The 25,807-nt window shown below is 32.6% G+C and overlaps 1 protein-coding gene across 1 annotated transcript in view; it reads right to left on the bottom strand.

Moving 5' to 3' along the window:
- The window catches only part of RFWD2 (ring finger and WD repeat domain 2, E3 ubiquitin protein ligase), a 187,959-nt gene that overhangs the window by 51,922 nt on the left and 110,230 nt on the right, over positions 1 to 25,807 (bottom strand). The window contains exon 7 of the mRNA XM_012644641.1: positions 17,257 to 17,314. Within this exon, the coding sequence (XP_012500095.1) occupies positions 17,257 to 17,314 (58 nt within the window). The remainder of the gene's footprint in view (positions 1 to 17,256; positions 17,315 to 25,807) is intronic.

Here is a 25,807-nt window from a genome sequence, read left to right as displayed (position 1 = left end):
TATAAATTTAACTCTAATTCTCAATGAATACAATTAAAATGAAAGTAGAAAAGTACTCAAAACTGAATATTCTATTTCACACACTTAATATAAAGAAAAAAGGAACAAGGAAACTAGCAACCAAATCACTGATTCTAAATATTATTATATATTATCATTCTAATTTGTGGAGTTTAGAAAAAGACAGAAAAAATACACCAAATAAGAACACATAAGTCAGAAGGGAGTGATAAGCACTTTGTGTTCTGGAGCTCCTATATTGTTCAGGAAGGTGATTAAGATATTAATTAAGTATAGACTCTGTTTAAATGATAAATGTGAATAAATTTCAGGGATAACTACTAAAAATATTCTAATAGAATAAGTAACATTCAAATTAGTAGAGGGTGGTAGAAGGGGGTAAAATATCCCCCTAGAAAAAATTTAAAAAGTGAGAAAAATACCAAACATAGGTGTAACAAAGAGTGAAACTATATCAGCATTAGTAATCAAAGTAAATTTAAATACTCACTGGCACAGTGGCTCACACTTGTGATTCCAGCTACTCATGAGGCTGAGGTGGGAGGATCACTTGAGGCCAAGAATGTGAGACCAGCCTGGGCAACAAAGTGAGACTTTGGTTCTTTAAAAAAAAAAAAAAAAAAAGCTTAAAAAAATTAGCTGGGCGTGTGGCACAAGCCTTTAGTCCCAGCTACTAGGGAGGCTGAGGCGGGAAGATTCCCTGAGCCCAGGAGTTCATGGCTGTAGTGAGTATGATCATGCCACAATACTCCATCTTGGGTGACAAAGAGAGATCCTCTAAAAAATAAGATTAAATTTTAAAAAAGAATGGATTTTTAAAAAATAACTGTATCCTATCTGCCAAAAAAACACCTAAAACATAAAGAAACTGGAAAACTGGAAGTAATAACATAAAAGATAATACAATAGGAAAATACCAACTAAAAAAGAAAAAAATAGACTCAAGATGAAAAACATTATTAAGGATGGAAACAGACACTGCATAAAAGGTTCAATTCAACAAGAATTATACCTATTTGTACATAACAGTAAGCTCAAAAATATATAAAGCAGAAATTCCCAGAGAAATTAACAAATCCATGAACATAGCAGATAAATCTCACCAAGTCAAATGGGAGACATAGAGCCATATATAAAAGTTTTATTTAATGAATACATGTAAAACTGTACCCAATTTAAAAAACACACATTCTTTTTAGGCATACATGGAACATTTATTAATATAAAATTGACCATGTACTATGTTACTGGATAATATGTTTACGATCTTGAGAAAGGGCAGAATTTCTTAAATGAAACAAAAAAAAGCACTAATTATAAAAAGTTATAAATTCCATGACATAGAAATTTAGAAATTAAAACTTCTGTTCATCAAAATCCATAATTAAAAAGGTTTGATAAGAAAAATCAAGGCTGGGCACTGTGGCTCACGCCTGTAATCCTAGCACTCTGGGAGGCTAAGGAGGGAGGATCACTTGAGCTCAGGAGTTCGAGACCAGCCTGGCAAGAATGAGACCCCGTCTCTACGAAAAATAGTAAAAATTAGCAGAGTGTTGTGGTGCACGCCCATAGTCCCAGCCACTCGGGAGGCTGAGACAAGAGGATTGCATGAGCCCAGGAGTTTGAGGTTGCTGTGAGCTAGGCTAACACCATGGCACTCTAGCCTGGGCAAAAAAGAAGAAAGAAAGAAAAAGAAAACTGTAAGAAGATATGTGCAACACACAGGAACAAATGATTAGTATCCAGAATCCATCTTTTTTTAAAAAAAGTTCCTTCAATAAGAAAAAGACCAACAGAAAAAAAATAAGGAAAAGACATGAAATGCCATTTCACAAAAGATAAAACATGAATAGCCAATAAATATAAGAAAAGATGCGAGCCTTACAGTGACAGGAAAATATAAATTGTAACCACAGCTATATTCCATTTATTACCACTAAAGTGACAACCATTCTGAAGCCCAACAGTACTAATTATTGGCAAGAATGATGAGAAACTGAAATGCATAAACTGCTAAAGGCACTCTGGAAAATAATTTGATAGTATCTCAAAATACAAATTTTGTATACCCAATGACTCGAAATTCCTCTCATAGGTACATAATCTAAACTCTTTGCACCTATGTATCAGGAAACACATACAACAATACCTTTAATCTTTACCAGAAACAACAAAAACCCTAGAAATATAGCAAATGTATAGATTGGACAATTGATAAACTTTGGCATATTAACACGGTGAAACACTATACATCAGTAAAAATGAATCAACTACAGTCCCTAACATCAGGAATGAATCTCTAAAAAAACAAGTCTCAGAAAAATACTTCCTATGGTATAATTTTCACAAAGTTCAAATTTGGCCAAATCAAATAATATATACGTGTGTGTGTGTGTGTGTGTGTGTGTGTGTGTATGCATGTATTTGTGGTAAAACTATTTTTAAAAAGCCAACACATCAATAAACATAAATAACAGAAAAGTTATTACCTCTGGACAGGACGCAGGTGATGAGGTTTGCTCAGAGCACATGGATAACTTGTATACTACTTTTAATGCTCTAGTAATTAATGGTGCAGCTTATTCCATGAAGGTTTTATTATAATTATACTTCTAATTTACATATTTAAGAAATACATTCAGTTGTACCAACATATTTTTTAAATAAAATCTAAAATTTTGTTCTAGATTTTATTGTATACATATTTTTTTAAAGTGATCTGTTTAATAGAAAAACAGAAAAGACTTCAGAGTTTGAAAGACGACAATGTTTACAATAACAAAACTCAAGAAGAAGGCATATAAGTCAAGAAAAATCAAGGGGTGGGGAACCTGCAGCCTTGGAGCCACATGCAGCCTTCTGGATCCTTGACTGTGGCCTCTTGACTGAATCCAAATTTTCTAGAACAAATCCTTTTATTAAAAAGGATGCAAGAGAGAAAGACGAAGCTTTTCTAGCCTCCTTTGGTGCTTAAAAAAGAATAATCTTGAAATCAGAAGGCCGCAGGTTCCCCACCCCTCTGGTTTAATTACTAAATTCACAAATAACACTAATATAAAAGGACAGAAATGTGTTTACTGTGCAGAAATAAATATTCTGAAAGTACAAACTGGTTTCAGATAGTCCACAAGGCCAATCATCAGATAGAACATAATCTCAAGAAAAGCTCTATTACCTGTAAGTAGATACAAATATGGCTACAAATCAAAAGGAAATGTTCATTAACCGTGTTTTAATTTATCTAGATTGGTTACAAAGAAAAACAGCCACACTCACCAAACTCAAAGATAATTAAATTTCACCACAGCAAAAACAGGCATGTAAGTATCTTATTTGATCATTGGAAAAGGTTTAAAAAAAAGTCCTCAAATAAAAGCTAGAAAGTTAGCAGGCCACACTGAAAATAACAGAGCAAATGAGATGATTATATAAAAAGATCATTTAGTGTCAGCCTATAAATTATCAAAAATATCTTTATAAATTTAACTCTAATTCTCAATGAATACAATTAAAATGAAAGTAGAAAAGTACTCAAAACTGAATATTCTATTTCACACACTTAATATAAAGTAGTGGCAAAGAGTACAAAAGCAATGAGATCTTCAAAAGATGAATGAAATCAATGTTTGTATAATAAAAGGAGTAACTCACCATAGCAAAGTTCCCTGTCAATTACACTAAGACTCCTACTCAAAATGAAGCCAAAAGTGTTCCAGTACAGTTCATTGAAATATGAATATTTTTCAATGTATAAATATCCCTTCTCAAATTAATTTCATAAATTAACATAAAAAGAAAACTATCATTATTTATACTGTCTAAGTAATCTTCAGAAATTCAAGGACCATTTACAAAATAATAAAACAAATTATTAAGCACATATAAAGATTTTCAAATAAACAGATTTAAAGACTGACTTTAAAAGAGAAACCTACATAATTTAGAACACTGGTTATCATAGTGTGATCCAAAGTGTGGCTACAGACCCCTGGTGGTCCTCCAAGACCTTTTCAGTAAATCTGTGAGGCCAAAACGATGTTCATAAAAACAGTAAGACGTTATTTGATATTTTCATTGTGCTTATGTTTGCACTTGTGATGCAAAAGCAAAGGCCAGTGTCAAAGTGCTGGCTGCTTAGCACAAATCAAGGCAATGGCACCAAATGTTGATAGACACTGTTCTTCACCACTATTCATAATAAAAAAATAAAAACATACAAATTCACATTTTGTAAAAGTCAGTTTCACTCAGAAATGCCCTTAATAAGGCCATAAAAAGTAATTGTGTTAAATTGGACGCTTGTATATATATCTTTTTACTATTGTATGATGAAGTGTAAAGTATGCATTGTACTTTACCTACATACCAAAGTACAGTACAATGGTGAACTCAAGGAGAAATACTTAAGATAGCTTAATTTGTAGGCTGAATTAGCTGCTATCCTCATAGGACACCACAGGAAAATATGGAGGTTTAGGCAGGAATGAATAGAAGGGAAAATGACAAATATCTCAGTAAATATGAAGGCAATACATTCCTCTTAGTTTCTTTAAAATGTATATGATGAACTAAAAAATATTTTGATATTCTAGGATTTGTAATTTATGCAGAGGTGACATAAACTATGCTACAATTTATAACAACCGTAGCATAGAATATACAAGAAGTGGCAAGATAAGTGGAACTATGAACTGCTGAAATTCTATGTTTCAGATTTCAGTGCAAAATCAACTCTAAGTAGGTTGTAACAAGTTAACAATATAAATTGTAATCAACAGAACAGTTTAAAAAATAATGTGAAGAAGGAGGTATAGGTAATAGATAAAATTGACCTATAAAACATTCAAATAACACAAAGGTGGCAAGAAAGGAGAATATGAGAACAAAGAAACAAAGGGACAAACAGAAAACAAATAATAAAATAACAAATACAATTATATCAATAATTATACTAAATGTCCATGGACAAACACTACAAGTAGAGATTATCAGAATGGTTTAAAAAAAAAAACCAGAAAAAAAGATCTCTATATATTATAAGAAATATACTTAAGTATAAACCACAATTAAAATCAAAAGTTAAAAAGAAAAAGATATACCATACAAACAGTTAAAATAAGAAGACTACAGTGACTGTATTAATATCAGGTAGAATAGACCTTAAGACAAGGAATATTCCCAAAGATAAAGAGGATAATTTGATAAAAGTGTCTCTTATCAGTAACACATAATTATAAATGTGTATAATAGAGCTTCAAAATGCATAAAACAAAAGTTAACAGAATTAAAGCAAACACAAACATAGTAAGATTTAATATCCTCTCAGAAATTAATAGCACTAGAGTAAACAGATGATCTAAACAAACTGCATACCACCTTGACCTAATTCATGTATATACAAAACAATAAAATGAATTGTAAAATAAACATTTTCAAATGTACATAGCATGTTCACAAAGACAAACCATAATTAGGCAATTAACACATTAACTGCCATGTGAGCCCAGGGCCTCGTGAGGCATAGGTGACTCACACATCTCTTCACCTTGGGAGCCACAAGAACTATTTTTCAAGTTGCATATAACTCACACACAGAAAACAATAAAAAATAACAAATTCTTCATTACATCAGAAAGGATCGTTTTGTTTTTGAAGTTTTTATGCTATTTTCGTAATAAACACTGTGGCTCCAAGGAAAAAAAATCTTTTTCTAATGCGGCAGTCAATGTGTTAAAATGACTTTCAATAAATTTAACAGGATTGAAATAACAAAGAGTATGTTTTCTGACCACAGCTCAATTTAGTTAGAAATTAGTAAGACCTCTAGGAGAAACTCAAATATTAAGAAGTCATAAAACACATTTCTAATCTATCCATGGGTCAAATATATGAAATAAACCATATGGGAAATGAGGAAATATTTCAAATTCAAGGATACTGGGGGAAAAAAACACACCAAAAATTATGGGACACAACTAAAGCAGTGCTGAGAGGGGAAAATTATAGCTTTAAACGCTTACATAAGAAAAGATCTAAAATAAACAGCCTAAAGTTTCAGATAAAGAAACAAAAATATAAGTATTTCTAAGTATATCTAAGTAAAACAAAATAATAAAAAAGAGAAAACACAAAACAAAAAGTTTTAAAAGTGAGTTTATTAAAAAGAAAAAATGATAAACACTTCTGGAAAAAAAGAGAAAAATCAGTATCAAGAATGAAAGGAGATGTCATTACAAACATTAAAAGGAAACGTGGTGTAAGACATATATTTGGTCTTGGTCCCTAGTTCTTAGCACATACAGTTTTAAAAACCCTTGGAGCTCCCTGAGACAACAGCAGCATCTTTTGTTATTCATAGAAAGCGCCCTTTTATCATACCTGAGTTTAATGAGGTGACTTGGGTTGGGGCCCCCACAAAGCCTCATGATGGGGCTGTTCACCAGAAAGACCAAGTGATTATAGTGGTGGAACTTTCAGCCCTACACACCAACCTCCAGGAAGGAGGTGGGACCTGGAGACTAAGCTCTATAAAAACTCCAAACAAGATTGGATGAGTTCCCAGGTTGGTGAACACACTGAGATGTTGGGAAGGCATGCGTGCCCAAAGAGGGATGAAAGCTTTGCAAACCAGCCCCCTCCATACCTAGGAATATTTGCATTATACTTACTGGTTGAGAATCCCAAATCCAAAAATCCAAAATGCTCCAGTGAGTATTTCCTTGAGCATCATATCAGCACTCAAAAACTGTCAAATTTTAGAACATTTAAAATTTCTAATTTTTGGATTTGAGATCCTAAACCTGTATTTCTTACAACTACATGTGAATCTATAATTGTCTCAAAATAGTTTAATTTTCAAATTTATATTTAAAAATAAATTTTCAACTAAGATTTTTTATGTACTTAGAAATGCATTTATGAAGAAATGAGCAAAACCCAGACTCAAATCAATATAATAAACATGTCAATTTTCCCTAAGATAATTTATAAATTAAAGGCAGTTCCAACAAAAGTACCAAAAAACTTTTTTATGGAGCTAGAAAATTTGATACTGAAGTTCCTATGAAAAAGCAAACAGGAAGGAATACTCCGTAAAACAAGGAAAAAGAAAAGCTAAAGGGGAGGAGAGTTAGTCCTATGAGACACTAAAACATACTATTTATTATGTCTCTATAAAAAGAGGTGATACTGATACATGAACTGAAATACACCAGTAGAGAGAGAGACTTTTAAAAATAAGCCTAGAAAAAATGGCTAGCCATTTGGATAAAGATAAAATTAGATCCACACTTCCAAACATACACTAGAATAAACTCCAAATGGGCTGGGAATCTAAATGTAAAAAAGCAAAACAAGTATTTTAAGAAACTATGGGTAAATTTCTCTATATCCTAGTTGTAGGGAGAGGTTTTTAACTGTGACTAAAAATCCAGATATAATGGAAAAAATTTGATAATTTTAACTGAAAACATTTGAATGGTAAAAAAAATTAACAAAATGGAAGAAAATATAGGCAGATATAGGCAAAAAATACAGCCCAGATAAAGGGCTAGTATTCCTAACGTATAACAAAGTCTTAAAAATTGAACCAAAAAAATAAAAAACCTCATAGAAGAAAATGGTCTGTCAGCTAAAGATATGAATATACTATTCACTAATAAGTATACTAATATACCAGTAAACATGAACATGTTCAACCTCACTCATAATTAGAAAAACACAAAGCTATTTTGAGATACATTTCTGGCAAAATTCACAAAGTATAAAAAGTCATTCTGTTTTAGAGACTGTGGGAAAACAGGCACATTCAAACATTGTTGAAGACACAAATTGGTTCAGTCCTTCTAAGGGCAGTTTATTTGGCAATAGCCGTCCACACCTTTGATCTAGCAGTCTCACTCCTAAGCATTTACGTTGAAGGTACACCTTCAATAATATGAAAATATTAATACATAGGCATAATAAGCTAGTCACTACAGCACTGTCTGTAATTTCAATAAAGGAAACTACCTAATTAACCCTGTATAACAAATTGATTAAATAAATTATGGTACAGCCACATAAGAAGTCTCATGCAGCTGCAAAAAAGAATAAGGGGGATTTCTATGAACTTCTGTGGAGTTATTTTCCTGATACACTGTTAAGTACAGAAAAACATCACTAGAAAGCTACCCTTTGTGAAAAAGAGCAGAAATTTAAAAACAGGTATCTATAAACCTTACTAATAAAATTGGTTACCTACAGAGGGTATATAAGAATGGAATGGAAAAGATAGGGGTAGGGGAATCGACAGAAGGGCTGAAAGGGTAGCATTTACTGATTCTAACTTTTTTGTATAGCTCTGATTTTTAGAATCAGGTTAATATTTCATACATTCAAGAAAGGACATATGAACTAAGGATGGAAAGTACGTGGAATGCAAACAGAAGCAAATGAACTGTATTTCAAAATATCACAACTAATGAAGAAAATTAAACAGGCCAAATAACCTTTAAGCATACTATATTTTCAGTATATATTATCAGTCTAAAGAAAAAAGGAATGTTAAACAAATACTTCCAGTTAGCACAATTGTTTTCTCACCAATTCTCATACTACTTTTTGGTTAATATATTCTAAGACTATGCAAATAAGTGAATATATTTTGATAAGGAGAGCTAGGTTTCTGTTAGAAAAAAAATTACAAACATGGAAAGGGGCAATGCTAGAATGAATTGAGCCCTGTAGTAGTGAACTGCTATTTGACTGAGATCATCAGTATGAACTCACACCTTTTAAGACAGATCCGGAAATACATACAGATATGTGTATATACACATATGACTATAAAACTATTATTTATTATATAGTGCATAGCATGAATTGACTTCAGCTAGTCTGGCTTGACCACATGGTTATCTCCAGAGCTTCTGACTCCTGCCTACGCCATGGAATATATTAACTAAAGATAAGTGATATTCTGAACCATGAATCAGTGAATTGTTCTGAGGTGGAAAGTATCAGTCTGTCAGCATTGTTTAACAATAATAATTGAATTTATGATTTGCACCTGGTGTTAGTGGAGACTGTTAAGGCTGGTCACACAACCAAAATGTATGTGTCAAAGTGACTAGCTCACACTAAGAATCCCCAAACAAAAGAAGACTTTGGATCTCCTGGTACTGAGGTACTTCAAAAACTCAAGCCAGTAGTGGTTTTAAACCTGGCAACGAAACAGTTCCTATGCAACCCAGCGGTGGAAGGACAAAGAAGATTGTGAATCAAGTCTCTGGGCTCCTTTCAAGAAATATCCTCCTTGGCTGTACCGTATCCATTGTCTGTACTCAAGCTGTTCCAGAAGCTGTGTGTCTTTCAGTAATCAAACATGGTAATTAATGTATAATTCGTACATACATATTATGTATGTGAATATATTTAAATATGTATTACACATACATGTGTTTCTTAGCTCTGTCCATTGAGAAGGCTTACAAGCAATGACACTCTAGGAACAATGAGCATACCTAAGACCCAGATCTTGGTTTCTAAATATATTTCTCCACTAAAAGAAAAGAGAGCTTCTTGGATGCAAGACTGATTCTAGAACTGGGGCAAGGTAAGTACAGGGTGAGACTGAAACATTACTGTCTAAGAACATAAGAAAGTACTTATAAAGAAAGATAGGACCATGTCAAAAGGACACAGAAGTCACCTGAAGGAGCTCTGAACAGCCAAATATAGGACGATTTCAAAATGAATGACAGAATATACTACGAACTCAGAACTCATGATTCCACAATGATATAAACAAATACAGAGAAGGGCTAATAGGCGTGGAAGATGTTAAGGACTTAAAAAATTATCATTTGGATAACCACCACATTAACAATTATTTCAAGTAAGGTTTAATAACAGATGCTCAAAAAGGAGAAAATGGTAACTTCACCATGGAGAAATCCGGCAGACCTTAATCAAGTGATCAAAATTAACACTGCCAACAGTGAGACAGACAGATATCCTCTGCCTCCAGCTATGACAACCTAAGGAGGAGACAACAGCACTTCTGTAGTATTCCTGAAGTGAGTGGACAACCTGAATCTTAGGCAAGAGGAAACAAGATGAACCCAAATTGAGGATCCTACAAAATAACTCCTACTCTTCAAAAATGCCAATGTCATGAAAGACTAAGGAATTATACCAGTTTAGAAAAAAGTAAAAAGACATGACAAATAAATTCAACAAATCATTCTCAACTAGTTCTGGACCAGGATTTTTTTTTTTCTTTTTCTATAAAGGGCACTAGTGAGAAAACTGGTGAAATTTAAATTTTACAAAGTTTACAATAAAAAATTTAAAGTTTTCCTAGATAATATATCATTGGGAAAATTGTTAAAGCTTGAGTAGGGTCTGAGAATTAGCCTAGATAATATATCAATATTAATTTCCTAATTTTGCTAATTGTACTATGCTTATATAAAAATTCTGAAGCAAAATGGGCAATTTCAGAAATTCAGAAGTATAAAACAGCTGTATAAAGTTCATACACATCTGGCCTTCAATCATATTATGCTATTATATTTTTAAATTCAATTTCAACTACTAAATATTATCTTTAAGAGCAGTAGAATAATCCATCCTATAGTTGTAGCATAATTTCCATAACTATTCTATTATGGCTAATTGTACTATGCTTATATAAAAATTCTGAAGCAAAATGGGCAATTTCAGAAATTCAGAAGTGTAAAACAGCTGTATAAAGTTCATACACATCTGGCCTTCAATCATATTATGCTATTATATTTTTAAATTCAATTTCAACTACTAAATATTATCTTTAAGAGCAGTAGAATAATCCATCCTATAGTTGTAGCATAATTTCCATAACTATTCTATTATGGCGGGGAATGTTTATTTTTCCAGAATTTTCCCTTACATAACTAATACTGGTATATAATTTTATGTAGTACTTTGAATCACTTTTTAAAATAAATTTCTATTTGTATAATTAGCAAACATTTTTAGCATTTCTCATATATTTACATAGCCAAATTGTCTTCCTAATAGACTACCAACTCAATTATCCCTCTCCCTCCCTCCATCTACCTTCCCCCCAACACACATATCAACACGCACACATGCTTGTGTGTGCACACACTCACACTGCAATTATGAGTATTTCCCATTTTGAAACATCCCTTTGATTTACCCATAACTATTAGATGACTTCTTTGGTACCTTGTATTCCTTCATATTTTGCTTTTATTATTTTGGAAATTGAGTATTATCTCATATGCGAGCTGAATGTATGAATTTTTTGCCTTTTTAACCATGTCCTTCAACATTATTTCTTTTTTTACCCTATTTGGAGCTTTCATTAAAAAGATGAAATTCTTATCAAAGCTTTCTGTTTTCTGAAGCAATTGAGCAATTTACCTACCATAATTATGATACCTTTTCCAATTTAGGTTTAAATTTTGTTTGTGGTGCTTTCTTTTTTTTCTTTTCTTTTTTGAGACAGAATCTTGCTCTGTTGCCCTGGCTATAGTGCAGTGCCATCACTGTAGCTCACTGTAACCTCGAACTCCTGAGCTCAAGTGATCCCACTGCCTCAGCCTCCAGAGTAACTGGCATTACAGGTGTGCACCACCATGTCTGGCTAATTTTTATTTTTATTTTTTGTTTGTAGAGACAAAGTCTCGCTCTTGCTCAGGCTGGTCTTAAATTCCTGAGCTCAAGTGATCCTCCTCCCACCTCGGGTTCCCAGAGTCCTAGGATTACAGGTGTGAGCCACCTTGCTCAGCCTGTGGTGCTTTCTTATACGCAGGTTTCTTTCTTAATTTCTGTAGTCCTGTTGTTGTTTAAATCATTATTTAGCTGATCTGGACTCTTTCAGTAAGTGATAAAACAAGAAGCTAAATTTCCATCAAATGGTTTCCCATTTGTCACAACACCATGTATTAATCTCTCCTTTCACTACAGATCTGCATGACAACCTTCACCATAGGCTGAACTAGTAATTACCTTCTGGTCAGATTTTTAAATTTTATTCTGCTCCTTTTGTTACAGCAGTCTTAGGATACATTTTAATAGGTGATCGAGTAAATTCTCTAATCATTAATCTCTGAATCATTCATTCTACCAATGAACTTTAAAGTTAGTCGGCCACACTCTCTGCACACCCTTTAAAATACTGTTAGGCTTCCGAGCTCATTCTTGTTGATATTAAAACAAAAATACAGTTGAGAATTTTTAAATTGGAACCCCATTAAATTAATAATTATGGTTACTGGTCTAAATTGTCCTATAATTGCTTTGATCTATTTTAATGTTTTTCTTAAAAGTTATACATTTCATTAAGACTGCTATTTTTATTAGCATGCATCAGCATTATCATTTTAACCTACTCCATATCATGATAACTAATTTCAATGCTGTATATGGCTCTTTTTTTAAAAAAAAATTTGCCTTTCTACATTTACCATCTTATGGTAATGTAGTCTCTTGGGGTGAATACCCAGTTCATTTACTTTCATCTAAAAATTAAAGCATTTAATGCTATGAAATTTCAGTGTAATTCTGACCACATTCCAGAAATTTTTGACATGTAGTGTTTTCACCAGCATTATTTTTTGAATTGCTCATATTGCATCCGGAACCGTTTTTTGACACAAAGGTATTCAAATAAATCTTTAGTTTACTCTTCTACAGATTATCTGTCTGTCTCTGTTTATTGGGGGTTCTGGTTCACAGAATGCAGATGGTACAATTTATCCTGTTTTAGATTCAATCCATTTTCCTAAATGCTCCAAGGACTACCATAAATAATTAAACCGAGTTTAATTAATTTCACTCAAAGAAAAAATCCAAAGTCCATATTAACAGCCTAAGAAAGCCACCCAGGAGGTAGCCTCTCTTCACGTACTTATTCATTTACTTATTTATTTATTTAAACCTCATCTTCTACACTTTTCTCTCCCTGTTCACTCCTCTCTAGCCACACTGGGTTTCTGAACTACGTAAGGAATGCTCCATATCTCGGGGCTTATTTACTTGTTATTCTGTCGGCCTAGAACTTCTTCCCAGAGATGTTAATATCTGAGATATTCGTATCAGAGATATTTTACCTCTTTGTTCAAAAGCTATCTTTATTTTTTTACTATTAGTATCTTCCCAACAAGACTGGAAACTTGGCCACAACAGGGATTTTTGTTTTGTTTTGTTCAATGATGTATTCCCAGAGCCTATAATAGAGCCTGGTAAATACCAGGTACTCAAAAAAAACTGTTGGTTGAATAAATGAGTATTTAAAAGCAGACTGTGAAGCCATAACGTCTAGGTTAAAAAATCTCACCTCTCGCCTCTTACTAAGCTATATTACCTTGATCAACCTCCCTAACTTCTTGGTGTACCAGTTTCCCCCTCAATAAAATAAAACAAAATAAATAATAATAGTACTTATGTCATAAAGTAGTTGTTAAAATTAGTTTATACACGTACAGTAGTTTGAACGGTGTCTATGAAAAGTAAATGCAAAATAAATGTTACCTTTTAATTATTTTAATTAATTAATAATTTTAACTTCCAACAGTTTTTGCTTTCCCATCCTTTACAACATGACATGAAGCATTACTACTTTTGGGGGAGTATACTTTTTATTTATGTGAAAAACTATACCTTTTATATTGTTTACTTGAGTTCCATTTTGTTCTGTACTTTTGTGGTTTTGTTGGTTTTTGTTTTTGCTATATTCTTTAGTTTGCATTTGTTGGGTTTATATTCCACTATTGCTCTATTTCAATTGTTTTTGTATCAATTTATTTTAGGTCTGTCTCTTATACAGAGTACAGCTAGAAATGAAGGGTAAGGCCTACTGTACAATGTATCGTATCAGTTACATCTCATAAAAACACTAGAAGGATTTCCTCCTCTACAACTACTCTGTCCTCTAACAGATGCTAAGGTTGGATTCTCCTGGGAGAGCCAAACTATTTAATCCTTAAACACATACTTACTCTACTTACAGTGACTTACTCACAGATTAGGTAGCCTTTCCGTGAGTATTTCTTTATTATCTATAAGTTCTAAGTTTTTGGTGTGAAGATGGCAATATATCAATAGGATTTACTGTCAGAGGGGGTTGTGGACAGATAACACATTGTCTCAGTACAGTATCTCAAACCTAAAGTCTCCTTCACTACATAATAGTAAGAGCTAACTCTAAAATATTAAAAAAACCACTTCTGATTATTTTTCTCTTTCCTCCAAGTTCAATTTCTTTTTTTAAGTGATATAGCACAGTTGTACATATTTTGGGGTTATGTGTAATATTATAATACATGAATGCAATGTAAAATAATCAAAGCAGTAATTAAAATATCCATCACCTCAAATATTTATCTTTTCTTTATGTTAGGGACATTATAACTCTTCTCTTCTAGCTATTTTGAAATATATAATAAATTATTATCAATTATAATTTCCCTCCTGCACTATCAAATACTAGAACTTATTCCCTCTATCTAATGGTGTTTTTCTACCCATTAACTGACTTCTCTTCATCCCCCCTTCCCATATGAGTGAGGACATGTGAAATCTGTCTTTCTGCCCTTGGTTTATTTCACTCAGCTCAATGACCTCCAGTTCCATTCATGTTGCTGCAAATGACAGCACTTCATTCTTTTTTTATGACCAAATAAGATTTCATTGCATATAAACAACACATTTTCTTTATCCATTCATCTAGTGATGGACACTTAGGTTGATTCTATATCTCGGCTATTGTGAGTAGTGATGATGCCATAAACACAGGAATGCAGTATTGCTTTGATACACTGATTTCCTTTCTTTTGGATACATACCCAGCAGTGGGTCTGCTGGATCATATGGTAGTTCTATTTTTAGTTTATTGAGGAATCTCTATACTGTTTTCCATAATGACTATATTGCTTTACATTACCATGAACAGTGTAGGAGCATTCCCTTTTCTCTGCATCCTCGCCAGCATTTGTTAATCTTTGTCTTTTTTATAATAGCCATTCTAACTGGGGTGAGATGATATCCCATTGTGGCTTTGATTTATATTTCCCTGATGATTAGTGATGCTGAACATTTTTTCATACACCTATTGCCCATTTGTATGTCTTCTTTTGACAGATGTCTATTCGGCTCATTTGCCAATTTTTAATCAGATTTTTTGTTGTTTTTTTTTTGTTGTTGTTGCTGTTTTGTTGTTGTTGAGTTGTTTGGGTTCTGGTTATATATTCTGGTTATTAATTACTTGTCAAATGGATAGTTTGTAAATATTTTCTCACATTCTGGAGGTTGTCTCCAGGTTCAATTTCTACTGTTTTCTAGCACACAGAATTTGCTAGAAATTCCAAAGCAATGTTACATAAATGGTAACAGTGGGAACCTTTTCTTGTTCCTCTATCTAGAGTTTGGTCAAAGCCTTCCAGTCAAAGATCAATAAAAACACGTGTAGTTGAACAAGTTTTATTTATTGCTAACTGCAATAAATATGAGTGAGAGGTGCTTCAGTAAGAGTATTAGAAACAACTTACAGGATTTAGGCTTTTGTTAAATAATTCGGGGAAGGGTTCAAGGAAGTAGGGCTTCACTCTGGATTGGATATGGGACTAATTCTATGAATTAAGTAACTTAATAAATCTTACCTAGAAGGACAGAAGACTGCTACTACTGGGAGGCTAAAGTTTTAACTGGTAAAGAAGCAGCAATCACTCCTTAGTCAGGATAGAGGTGTGTCTGGTACTTTTTGTGGTTTGCACAGTGACCTTGTTCTTTTTTTAATTTTTTTTCAATGTGCTTAGACAAGTTTATGGAGTGATCTTGTTTTTTGTTTCACTTCGTAATAGTCACAGAGTAGCCTTGTCTGATGTTGATGTTCTGTGAAATTATATTCAAAGGGAGAACATCAAGGCCTACCTATTAATGCCAAGCCAGTTTCCAGACTTAGGGACTGCTTTTCTCTCTCGAGGTCTTACAATATATTTTAATTTAAGGCTTTAAAATTTCTTCTGGTATATCCCATTATGTCTTATAAAAATACCTGAACCTGGTATTTACAGGGATGTTCAGAAACAGACACAAATCAATCTATAAACTTACTGTAAAAAAAAAAAAAAAAGAGAGACCAAACGCGTGTGCGTGCATGAAGATAATAAAGCACAGGATATGCAGAGTAGTCACATTAACCATAAAAGTAACAGGGGTACCAATCAAAGTTTTGGGAAAAGAAAAACAAAAGCGATATGATCCAAAGTGATTTACTTTCCATTTTGACAAAAATAAGTACTACTTTTTTCACAAAAAGCAAATATATGAGTAAATCATTAAAAATGAATCTTTTTTTCCTTTTACTGTAAAGGATAATATCAGAACAATTCATAAAATCTGAATAAGATCTAGAGTTTAGATAAGAGAACTGTATCAATGTTAACTTCTTGAATTTTAAGATTACATTGTGATGACATAAGACAATATCCTTGTTTTTAAGGAAATGCACCGTAATGTTTTCAAGGGTAAAGAAACATATGTCTGTACCTTACTCAAACAATCCAAAGAAAAAAATTTCATGCATATATATGTAAAAGGCAGACTGAATGAGAATAAATGTGATAAAATGTTAAGCAGACAATATGGATGTAGAATGCAAAGGAATTCTTTTTATTATTTTTGTAATCTTTCTCTAAGTCCCAAATTATTTCAATACAGAAAGTTAAAAAAAAAAAAAAAAAGTCAGGCCTCAAAAATAGGTTTGACAAATATCAGCATCCCCACATCAAAGATGAAGAGAGCAAAAGTCAAAATAATCATATATTTAATTGGAAGAGGTGATGCTAGTTGTCTCTTTAACTCAAGCTTGTGGTCTACATTCCAGAGAAAAACTAATGTTTCAACATAATGATGGATAATTCATCAATAAATTTATAACTTTCATATCTCTAAGACAAACAATGCCCTAATTATTCATAATTTCTTCCTAAAGTATTTCCTTCCTATTGAGGTCTAGAATTACCGGTAAATTAAAAAAAAAAAAATTTTAAATTCTTATCGACAAGCAAATAGTCGATTCTTCCATTATGCATCAGAGCTATTCAAGTCCTAATCAACACCATAGCATTCAAACAGTTGTCTTTATGATAGGACATTTCAGTAAACTAATCTAATAATTTTATAACTCAGGTGCTTATAGTACTCATGGTACCACTAAAACATACTGTTAAATATATCATTTACCTGAGAACTGCCACTGAAACCTGGAGGTTGGCTGTATTCTGTGGAATCAATAATACTACTGCAAAATGAAGAGAGAAAAATGTGATTTCAGTATTTACATTATTTTAACAACAGAAAAAGCAGATCAAAATAATATATCATATATAAACCCAGTATTTCTAAGTTCTAAGGAAAGAAAACATTTATTGCCACTCATTTAATTGGATGTCAAATACACAACCAGTACACATAAAATCAACAAATATTTAAGTAATTTACTACTTTTACCCATCACCTTAAACATACATATCAAAAAAGAACATCAACAGGGAATAAACACAAGGCACATGTCTACACAGATTTGTTTCTATTTCATTTTCAGATAGGTTAATAAGATTTTTGGAACTTTAAGGAAAAGATGATTTATAGTACTGGGAAAAGCATAATATGCAATTAAAAGCTACGGTTAATAGATCCTGCTATGCCATGAAAAAGCTATGTGCTCTTAGACAATTACCTTATATCCCTCAGTCTCCTCATCTGCAAAATGAGGTGAATGGAGACTAGGTCTCTCTGTAAATTATCTAGAGTTCCTTCCAGCTCCAAAATGTTATGATAAAACCTCGGGGAAAAAAAAACTACCAAAGGAATGGAATAAATAGAAAAAAAAAAATCTTTCAATCTTTCTTTTATAACCCAAAACTATATACTAATTTCCTCTGTCTCAGTCAAACATAATCTGCTTTCTGTATTGGTTCTTTTTAATTGGTTATATCCCCTGTACATTCTCCTACGTAACTCCCAAAAAACCACTTCTGGAAGTCTAGACTATCTTTTACTTCCTCTATCTTACCATCTGATGGTTCCTATCTCCCTCCCATCTTTAAATAAAATGTATTAGCCTATAAAAACTATCAACAATTGAAAATTGCATGACATATATACCCACCACGATAATTATTTACTTTTTATATTCTTCTTCCCTTTTCTACTATAAACATGTTTATAGTCTTGTCTACCCTGATGAAGTTCAAACAATTGAGGGTACTAATTAAAATGGTTCCCTACACAAATACACAAACGATTAATTACTTTGGTATTGAAATAACCTCAGAAGTTAAGACATGAAAGGTACTTTTAGGAGTACAGAGTTTGAATTTTACTCCTCAGCGCTAATAACTTGACTCTAAGTTATTAATCTTATTTGACCTCTAGTTTCTCCATCTATTAAATCATGAAGACACATCAGAGAAGTTTGAGATTTTATTAAATGAGATAATGTGTGTAAAGTGCTCAGTATGATACCAAAATATGGTAAACATTCAATGAGTTTTAGCTTCTATCTTTAACAAAATCTTTAATAAAATCTCATTTTCAAAAATATAATAAATGTAATAGAATTTTCCTCGCAGTAATTTTTTGTAAAAAGCAGCACAGTTAACGCATACAAACATAGTTAGATCGAAGGAATAAGTTCTAATGTTTGATAGCAGAGGATGACTACAGTTAACAACAATGGATTGTATATTTCAACATAGCTAGTACAGTACTTGAAATGTTCCCAACACATAGAAATGATAACTACTCCAGGTGATGAATATGCCAAATACCCTAACTTGATCATTACACATCCTATGCATGTTGCAAAATATCACGTGTACCCTATAAATATGTACAATTGTGTACCATAATAAACAGCTTGTTGCATGTCCTCCCTAAAAGCAACATATATTAGTAAGTCTTAATTCATTGTATTCTTAACTGTTCCTACAGTAAAAACTCAATTACACAAGAGAGACCCTTTAAAGTACTTACACTATAAATTAAGAATTCACACATTTTTGTAATGAGTTTCTTTTGATGAAATATAACCAATGCTCACCTTCCTTGGAGAGTCATGTACTGCTATGACAAGGTCACATGTTATTTTCAGTCTACTCCATGTAGGGACTAATAGGACTAAAATGAGGAGATGGCATGCACTCAAAACACTCTCTGTCCCTTCTACTGAAGAAACCCAATTCCCTAGCATATGTATAACATTAACAAAATTATGTAGTTGCATATTTAGAGGCCAAAAGAAAAGAACAATTCTATCTATGAATTTTTAGGGTTTTATGATTCTACATTCTTTGACTGCAAGCCTGAAAAATGATACTGATATCTCAATGTGGCTGGTGAAATAATACATTTCAAATATATGTTAAAAAATACTCATCAATTTGGTGAAGATATTCAAATTATAGGTTTTAAAATGGTATTTTATTAATAATCACTGCAGAGTTTGAAATTTGTATCAGGTCTTAATTTTATTCACTAAGAAAAATTTATAATGCATGAAGACTGCAAGAGAGGAAATCTGAAAACTAAAACCCTTTAATTCTGCTTTTTAAAAAATATGTGTGTGTGTGTGTACATACACACACAGACACATATGAACACAACTAGAAAAAATATTAGAAAGCAATGACGGGGCTGGGTCTCTCTTGACTCTAGTGCTATACTATTTCTTAACTGTCAATTTATCCACAATCACTAGATGGCAATAACAATATTGATAGTACCATTTATCACGCATTTACTATCCAGTAGGCACCAACCTAAATTTAAACCTCACAGCTCTAAGAGAGATACTATTACCATTCTCATTTCTCAAGTGAGAAAACTCAGGCACTGACAGATTACATATTTGGTCCATGGTAACAACATTAGCAAATAGCAGAGTTATTAATCAAAGCCAAGCAGTCAGGTTCCAGAGTCCACAATGAACCACCATGCTATACTCCCCTAGGCACTTTTATGTTCTCTAACTGAGGAGTAGGAAAATCCTAGATTAGCCCACCCACTTCATAGATATATTTTAGGGAGAAAAATGTAAAACAACAACCTATAAATGTGAGACAGAATCATCAATTGTTTCAAATAAATGTCAATAAAGTTACAAAGTTTATAAAAACCAAGACATCAAAAGATATCAAGGGAAAAAATGAAATATTTAGGGTGGTAACTAACACTGGGTTAGGAATAATAAACCTTAATCAAGATGTTGGTAATAAGATGATAAAATAGTAATACTTCCCAATGCTCTTACTAATGACAATGAGAAACTTAGCTAAAAACAATTCAGCTGTTACTACGAGATACAAAAGAAATATATAGTTACGCAATTAGATGTCACACAACTACTCTCACTTAAATTGTTTTCTTCCAAAAGCAAAGATGTACTTTGTAATTAGAAGATAGATTATTAAATCAATTTTTCATACAAGTGTACCTATAATGAATAGGTAGCTAAGAGAAAATGTGGGTTACTGCTGGTAAAAATAATGTTTACTAATTTTAGAATGGATTTTTATTTTGAAAAAGGATAATTTACATTTAAATTATTAGTAGACATGCTATCTAATTAAATTATAAAGAGAATTTTTAAATCTATGAGCAAAAATAAAGCACACAGATCATTTAAGGCTGAACATAAAGACAATAAATATGGGATTTCTAAATAAATAAGGGAACTGAATGGATACAAAATGCCATGAGCATAAATAAAATTAGACTGACTGCTATCATTAATTTTTTTTTACTATCAACTTAAGACAGAGAAAAATAAACTTCTACATTTAATAAATCCTATGGGCTACAGACAAAACCTGTTCCTTTTCAGTATTCTGCAAGTAATTATTGAACCAGTTTCCCCAAAACAAAATATACTAAGCAACAAGTAACCTGAAAATAATCTGACATAAATTTTTAATAATAATTTTTAATCGAATTTTAAATTAATGGTAAATCCCATTTACTAAGCAACCAAAATTCTTGTGCCCCCAATTTTGCAGACACCTCCAGAGATACTAGAAATCAGTCTTTATTTTTTCCTGTTTTATGCCACATACCTTTTAACATTTGACACAAGTAGTCAAACAAATCATCCCAAATCAATGTGACTGATCTGCCAACTAACAATAGCAGCAGCTAACATCTACTGAGCCCTTACTATGTGCCAAAAATTATTCTAGTTTCTTAAATGCATTATCACAGTTCATCAGTCAAGACAGATACTATTGTCCTCATATATTTTAATTTTCTCCATGAGCGTATCATACAAACATTAAGATCTGATTATAAATGAAAACAGTAACTCAGTTTTGTTTTTCTCAGAAAAACTTTACATAATTTATAGTTACATTTTTAATTTTGTGGTCTTAATCACAGTCTTACTTTTGTCAAGTCAGAAGAGACAAGTAGGGATTTAAAAAAAATAAAAGACAGATACTATCAACCTTATTTTATGAATGAGAAAACTGAAACATACAGAAATTAATAAATTTGACTAAGGCCTGTTAATAAGCTGTAGAGATGAAACCTGAACCCAGGTAGTATAATTCCAGAATCCTTACACTAAGATTGCCAAAGTGGCCTATGTCTTCTCTTCATGAAGAATCACTGCCCTTTCATTTTGAATGGAAAGTTTCTGTTTATCTTCTCAATGTTTTGTTCTCAAGTCTGAGATCATTTCCACAACCCTCTCATTCCCCAAGGATTTATAGGCTTTAGAGTAATGATGTCTGGGTTAGAATACCAGTTATTCCATTAACGGTGTGACAGTGGGAAAATTATTTCATCTCTGTGACTCAGTTTCCTAATCTACAAAATGAAAAGGATAATACAACCTATTACATACATTTATTATGAGAATTATATGAGATAATACATGGAAATTACAAACAGTACCCGATACACAGCTGCACTATCACTCTGACAGTTACAACTTTTGCAAATAAATGCAATTCTCTCCTAGGACAGAGTTCCTGATTTTGATGCAAAATTCAATTGCAAATTAACATGAAACTTTATACTGTCTGTTTAGGACTCTTTAGAAATAGACAACTAATACTCTTCTCACGGCATTTGAATTTCAATGAGACAAGTTTTATGTAAATATTAATAAATGTGATTATGATAAAGGTGATTACAGGTGACTATTAATAAAGGTGATTACAAAAGCCCTTTAGCAATATATAGTTTGGCCTTAAAAAATACTGGGCTCAAAATGATTACATAAGACCTCAATTCCTAAAACCCAAAACTCTGAAAGTCAATCTGACCTGCACAGATTTGACACCGTATTTCAATGTTGAAATACTAATGTACTTGATTAGGGAGACATCCCTCTTATTCCTCCATCAGTATTACTTGATATATGGCATACGTACTGTTACCCTTCTAAAACTGCAGATGGTGGGGAGAACACAACTGCATTGTAAAATACTTCTAACCCAAAATGTTTCCAAAAAAGTTTGGGAACTTATATGTCATACAAATTCAGGTTTACTTTAGGAATGCAAGGTTAATTCAACAATAAAAGTACTGGACTCCACAGTAAACATTTATAGTTTCCTAAAGAAAGACACAGAGGCAATTTATTCTTCAAAGAAAAAAAGCCTGTTAGAGTGTTTTGGAACTCCAGAAAAAATATTTCCCAGTACCCTCTAGTACTCTTTTAATTTCATGGTTAGGAAGAGTAGTAGTTATATAATGCATAGAGGCACTATGGCACCTAATATTTATACTGTCTTTTAAAATGTCTGTTATTCCATAATAATCCTGAAGTTGAAAAAAGAAAAGTGAAAGGGTAGCTCATTTTAAAGTTTTCTTTCTAAAAGGAGTTTCCTTAGGGAGAAACTTACTGCTGGCAGATGTAAAGAGCAAATCAAAAATTTCTGAAAGACGGAACAGGTCTGTGGCTACTGCTTTACTGCCTTTGAAGGTAAACAACTTTGCTGTGTAGAATTTCTAAAACAGACAAGAATAAGCTCAAAGGAATAAGACTGACAACACTGATCTGCCTTGAACAAAACTAGTTAAAGTTTCATCTTGTTACAGTTCGTCAGATACAAAGTGGTGTATCTGACCACTCTATAGTCTACTATGGCTTTCCAATGAGTTGGAGTAAATTATAATTTATTTGTAATTCACAGAGGATAAACTTTAAATTATCAGATGACATAGTTGCTACAAACCATTAGGGTCACAAAAAAACAATTATCTGAAATAACCTCAGAAAAAGGCAAAAGCAAAGAAATTAGAGGAAGCATTCCAAAAACAATAAGAAAAGATTCAAAGGTAGGGAAATCTGGAGAATGGGAAAAATATGATGGGACTTGGGTAGAAGTATGGTAAATAGCAGCAGAAATGGTAAATGATAACAGTACATGAAATTTTACAGTTGTATACAGTTGTCCTTATACTAAGCCAGTTTTACTACGTACAGCTTTGGTTTCCCTAGTCACCCCCATCCTGGAACTCTTAGAATCAAAATAAATCTATAATAACCAAAAGGGCAAAGAGTTTCCCCTATAAGACTTTATTCCAAAAAGGTAAAAAGCCCTAAGCAAGAAGATCTGATCACAACATATTCCGTAACAAGGAATGGTTGGTAAATTACAATACTTGTTTCTTTCACAGAGGCTTAATTTTAACTTGTCTTGCTCTCCCAAGCCTCGGGACTTGATTTGAGGTATTTTAAAGTCATTATAAAAGGATGTGTAACTTTACATAACAAAAAAGAAAAGAAATAAAAATCTTTATCCCATCTTCCCCAAAAGATGAAATATGCTAAAGATAGTTATAAAACATTAGTGTTGAATATTTTAGCTTTTGCTTATGAAAAGGAAGATAAGCATGAGCAATTTAGAGATTTATTTAAAGACACGTCAGTACTATAGACATATTCACTATCTACTAAACCAGAGCTTCCATGTTTTCTGAAGTTATCATCTGTACCACTCCCCACCCCCAGGGCTGCAGTTCAATCTCTGGGATTGACCTCATACCTAATGAATCAGGTTTGGTAATAGGGTTCAAAAATCTGTGCTTCAAATAGGCGGCTTGGTTGACACTCAAATCTGGCTTCTTCAGATCTCAGATTTCAGAATCTAAATGGACTGTTAATATCTTCACCAAGCAGTAGCAATTGTAGTTATTAAAATAACCCAAAGGTGTTTTATAAAAATCCTGAAATACCTACTAATCAAACATGATTACTATAGAGTTAAATATTGATGGACTGAAATTCATAGAATCTTAAAAGTCTATTTACACCATATTTTAAGTAGAATCATCAATTTACCAGCATGCTTTATTTTTCATCTTAAGACTATGTAGCCACGACAGCAGGGTTCTAGGGTCTGCCATATTCACAAACTATATCCCAGTGCCTACACAATGTTTTTGAAATTTTTGTTAGTTTTATTTTTAATTGACAATAATTATATACATTAATATATATACATTTATGGAGTATAAAGTGGTATTTCAAAACATGTATATATGGTAGAATGATTAGAGTAATTAGCATATTTATCACCTCAAATAGTTACGATTTGTTTGTGATGAGAACATTTAAAATCTTCTCTTTTAGCTATTTTGAAATACATAATACATTATTATTAACTATTGTCACCTTGCTGTGCAATAGAACACCAGAACTTATTTTTCCTAACTAACTGTAACTTTGTACCCACTGACCAACTTCTCCCTTTCCCCACCCACCCCTACCTCACAGCCTCTGGTACCACCATGCTACTCTCTACTTCTATGAGTTTGACTTTTTTAGATTCCCACATATAAGTGAGATCATATGATATCTCTCCCTCTATGTCTGGCTTATTTCACTTAACATAATGTCCTCTAGGTTCATCCATAAAGCTGCAAATAACAGAATTTCCTGGTTTTTCTTTTTTTCTTAAGGCTGAATAGTATTCCGTTGTGTGTGTGTGTGTGTGTGTGTGTGTGTGTGTGTGTGTGTATGTGTATACACATACATCACATTGTTTTAATCCATTCATCCACTCATGGACACAGTATCTTGGCTACTGTGAATACTGTTGCAATGAACCCGAGAGTGCAGATATCCCTTCAACATACTTCATTTCCTTTGGGTATATACCCAGCAGTGGGATTGCTGGATATGGTAGTTCTGTTTTTAGTTTTTGGGGAACCTCTATGTTTACCAAAATGACTATACTAATTAAAATACCATCAACAGTGTTCCAAGGTTTCCTTTTTCTCCACAGCCTTACCAACACTTGTTATAGTTCATCTTTTTGATAACGGCTAAACTAAGAGGAGTGAGGCGATACCGTCTTGTGGTTTTAATTTACATTTCTCTGATGATTAGAGATGGTGAGCATTTTTCTGTATACCTGTTGGCTATTTCTATGTCTTCTTTTGGAAACTGTCTATTTAATTCCTTTACCCATTTTTTAACAGGATTATTTCTTTTCTTGTTATTGAACAGTTTGAATTCCTTATGTATTTTGCATATTTGCCTTTATCTGATGTATGACTTGCAAATATTTTCTCTCAATCCATGGGTCTCACTTAACAGTGTCAGGCTTGCTATATCCCAAATACTGGCTGAATGACTGAAAATAAATTCTTCAAATATTCTAAATAAAGAAAAGTTTTCAGGCCGGGCGCGGTGGCTCACGCCTGTAATCCTAGCACTCTGGGAGGCCGAAGCCGGTGGATCGCTCAAGGTCAGGAGTTCAAGACCAGCCTGAGCAAGAGC

This window comes from Propithecus coquereli, unplaced genomic scaffold, assembly GCF_000956105.1.
Source record: "Propithecus coquereli isolate 6110/MARCELLA unplaced genomic scaffold, Pcoq_1.0 Scaffold216, whole genome shotgun sequence".
In the NCBI taxonomy this organism is placed as follows: Eukaryota; Metazoa; Chordata; class Mammalia; order Primates; family Indriidae; genus Propithecus; species Propithecus coquereli.
This window is presented reverse-complemented; position numbering and strand designations above follow the sequence as displayed.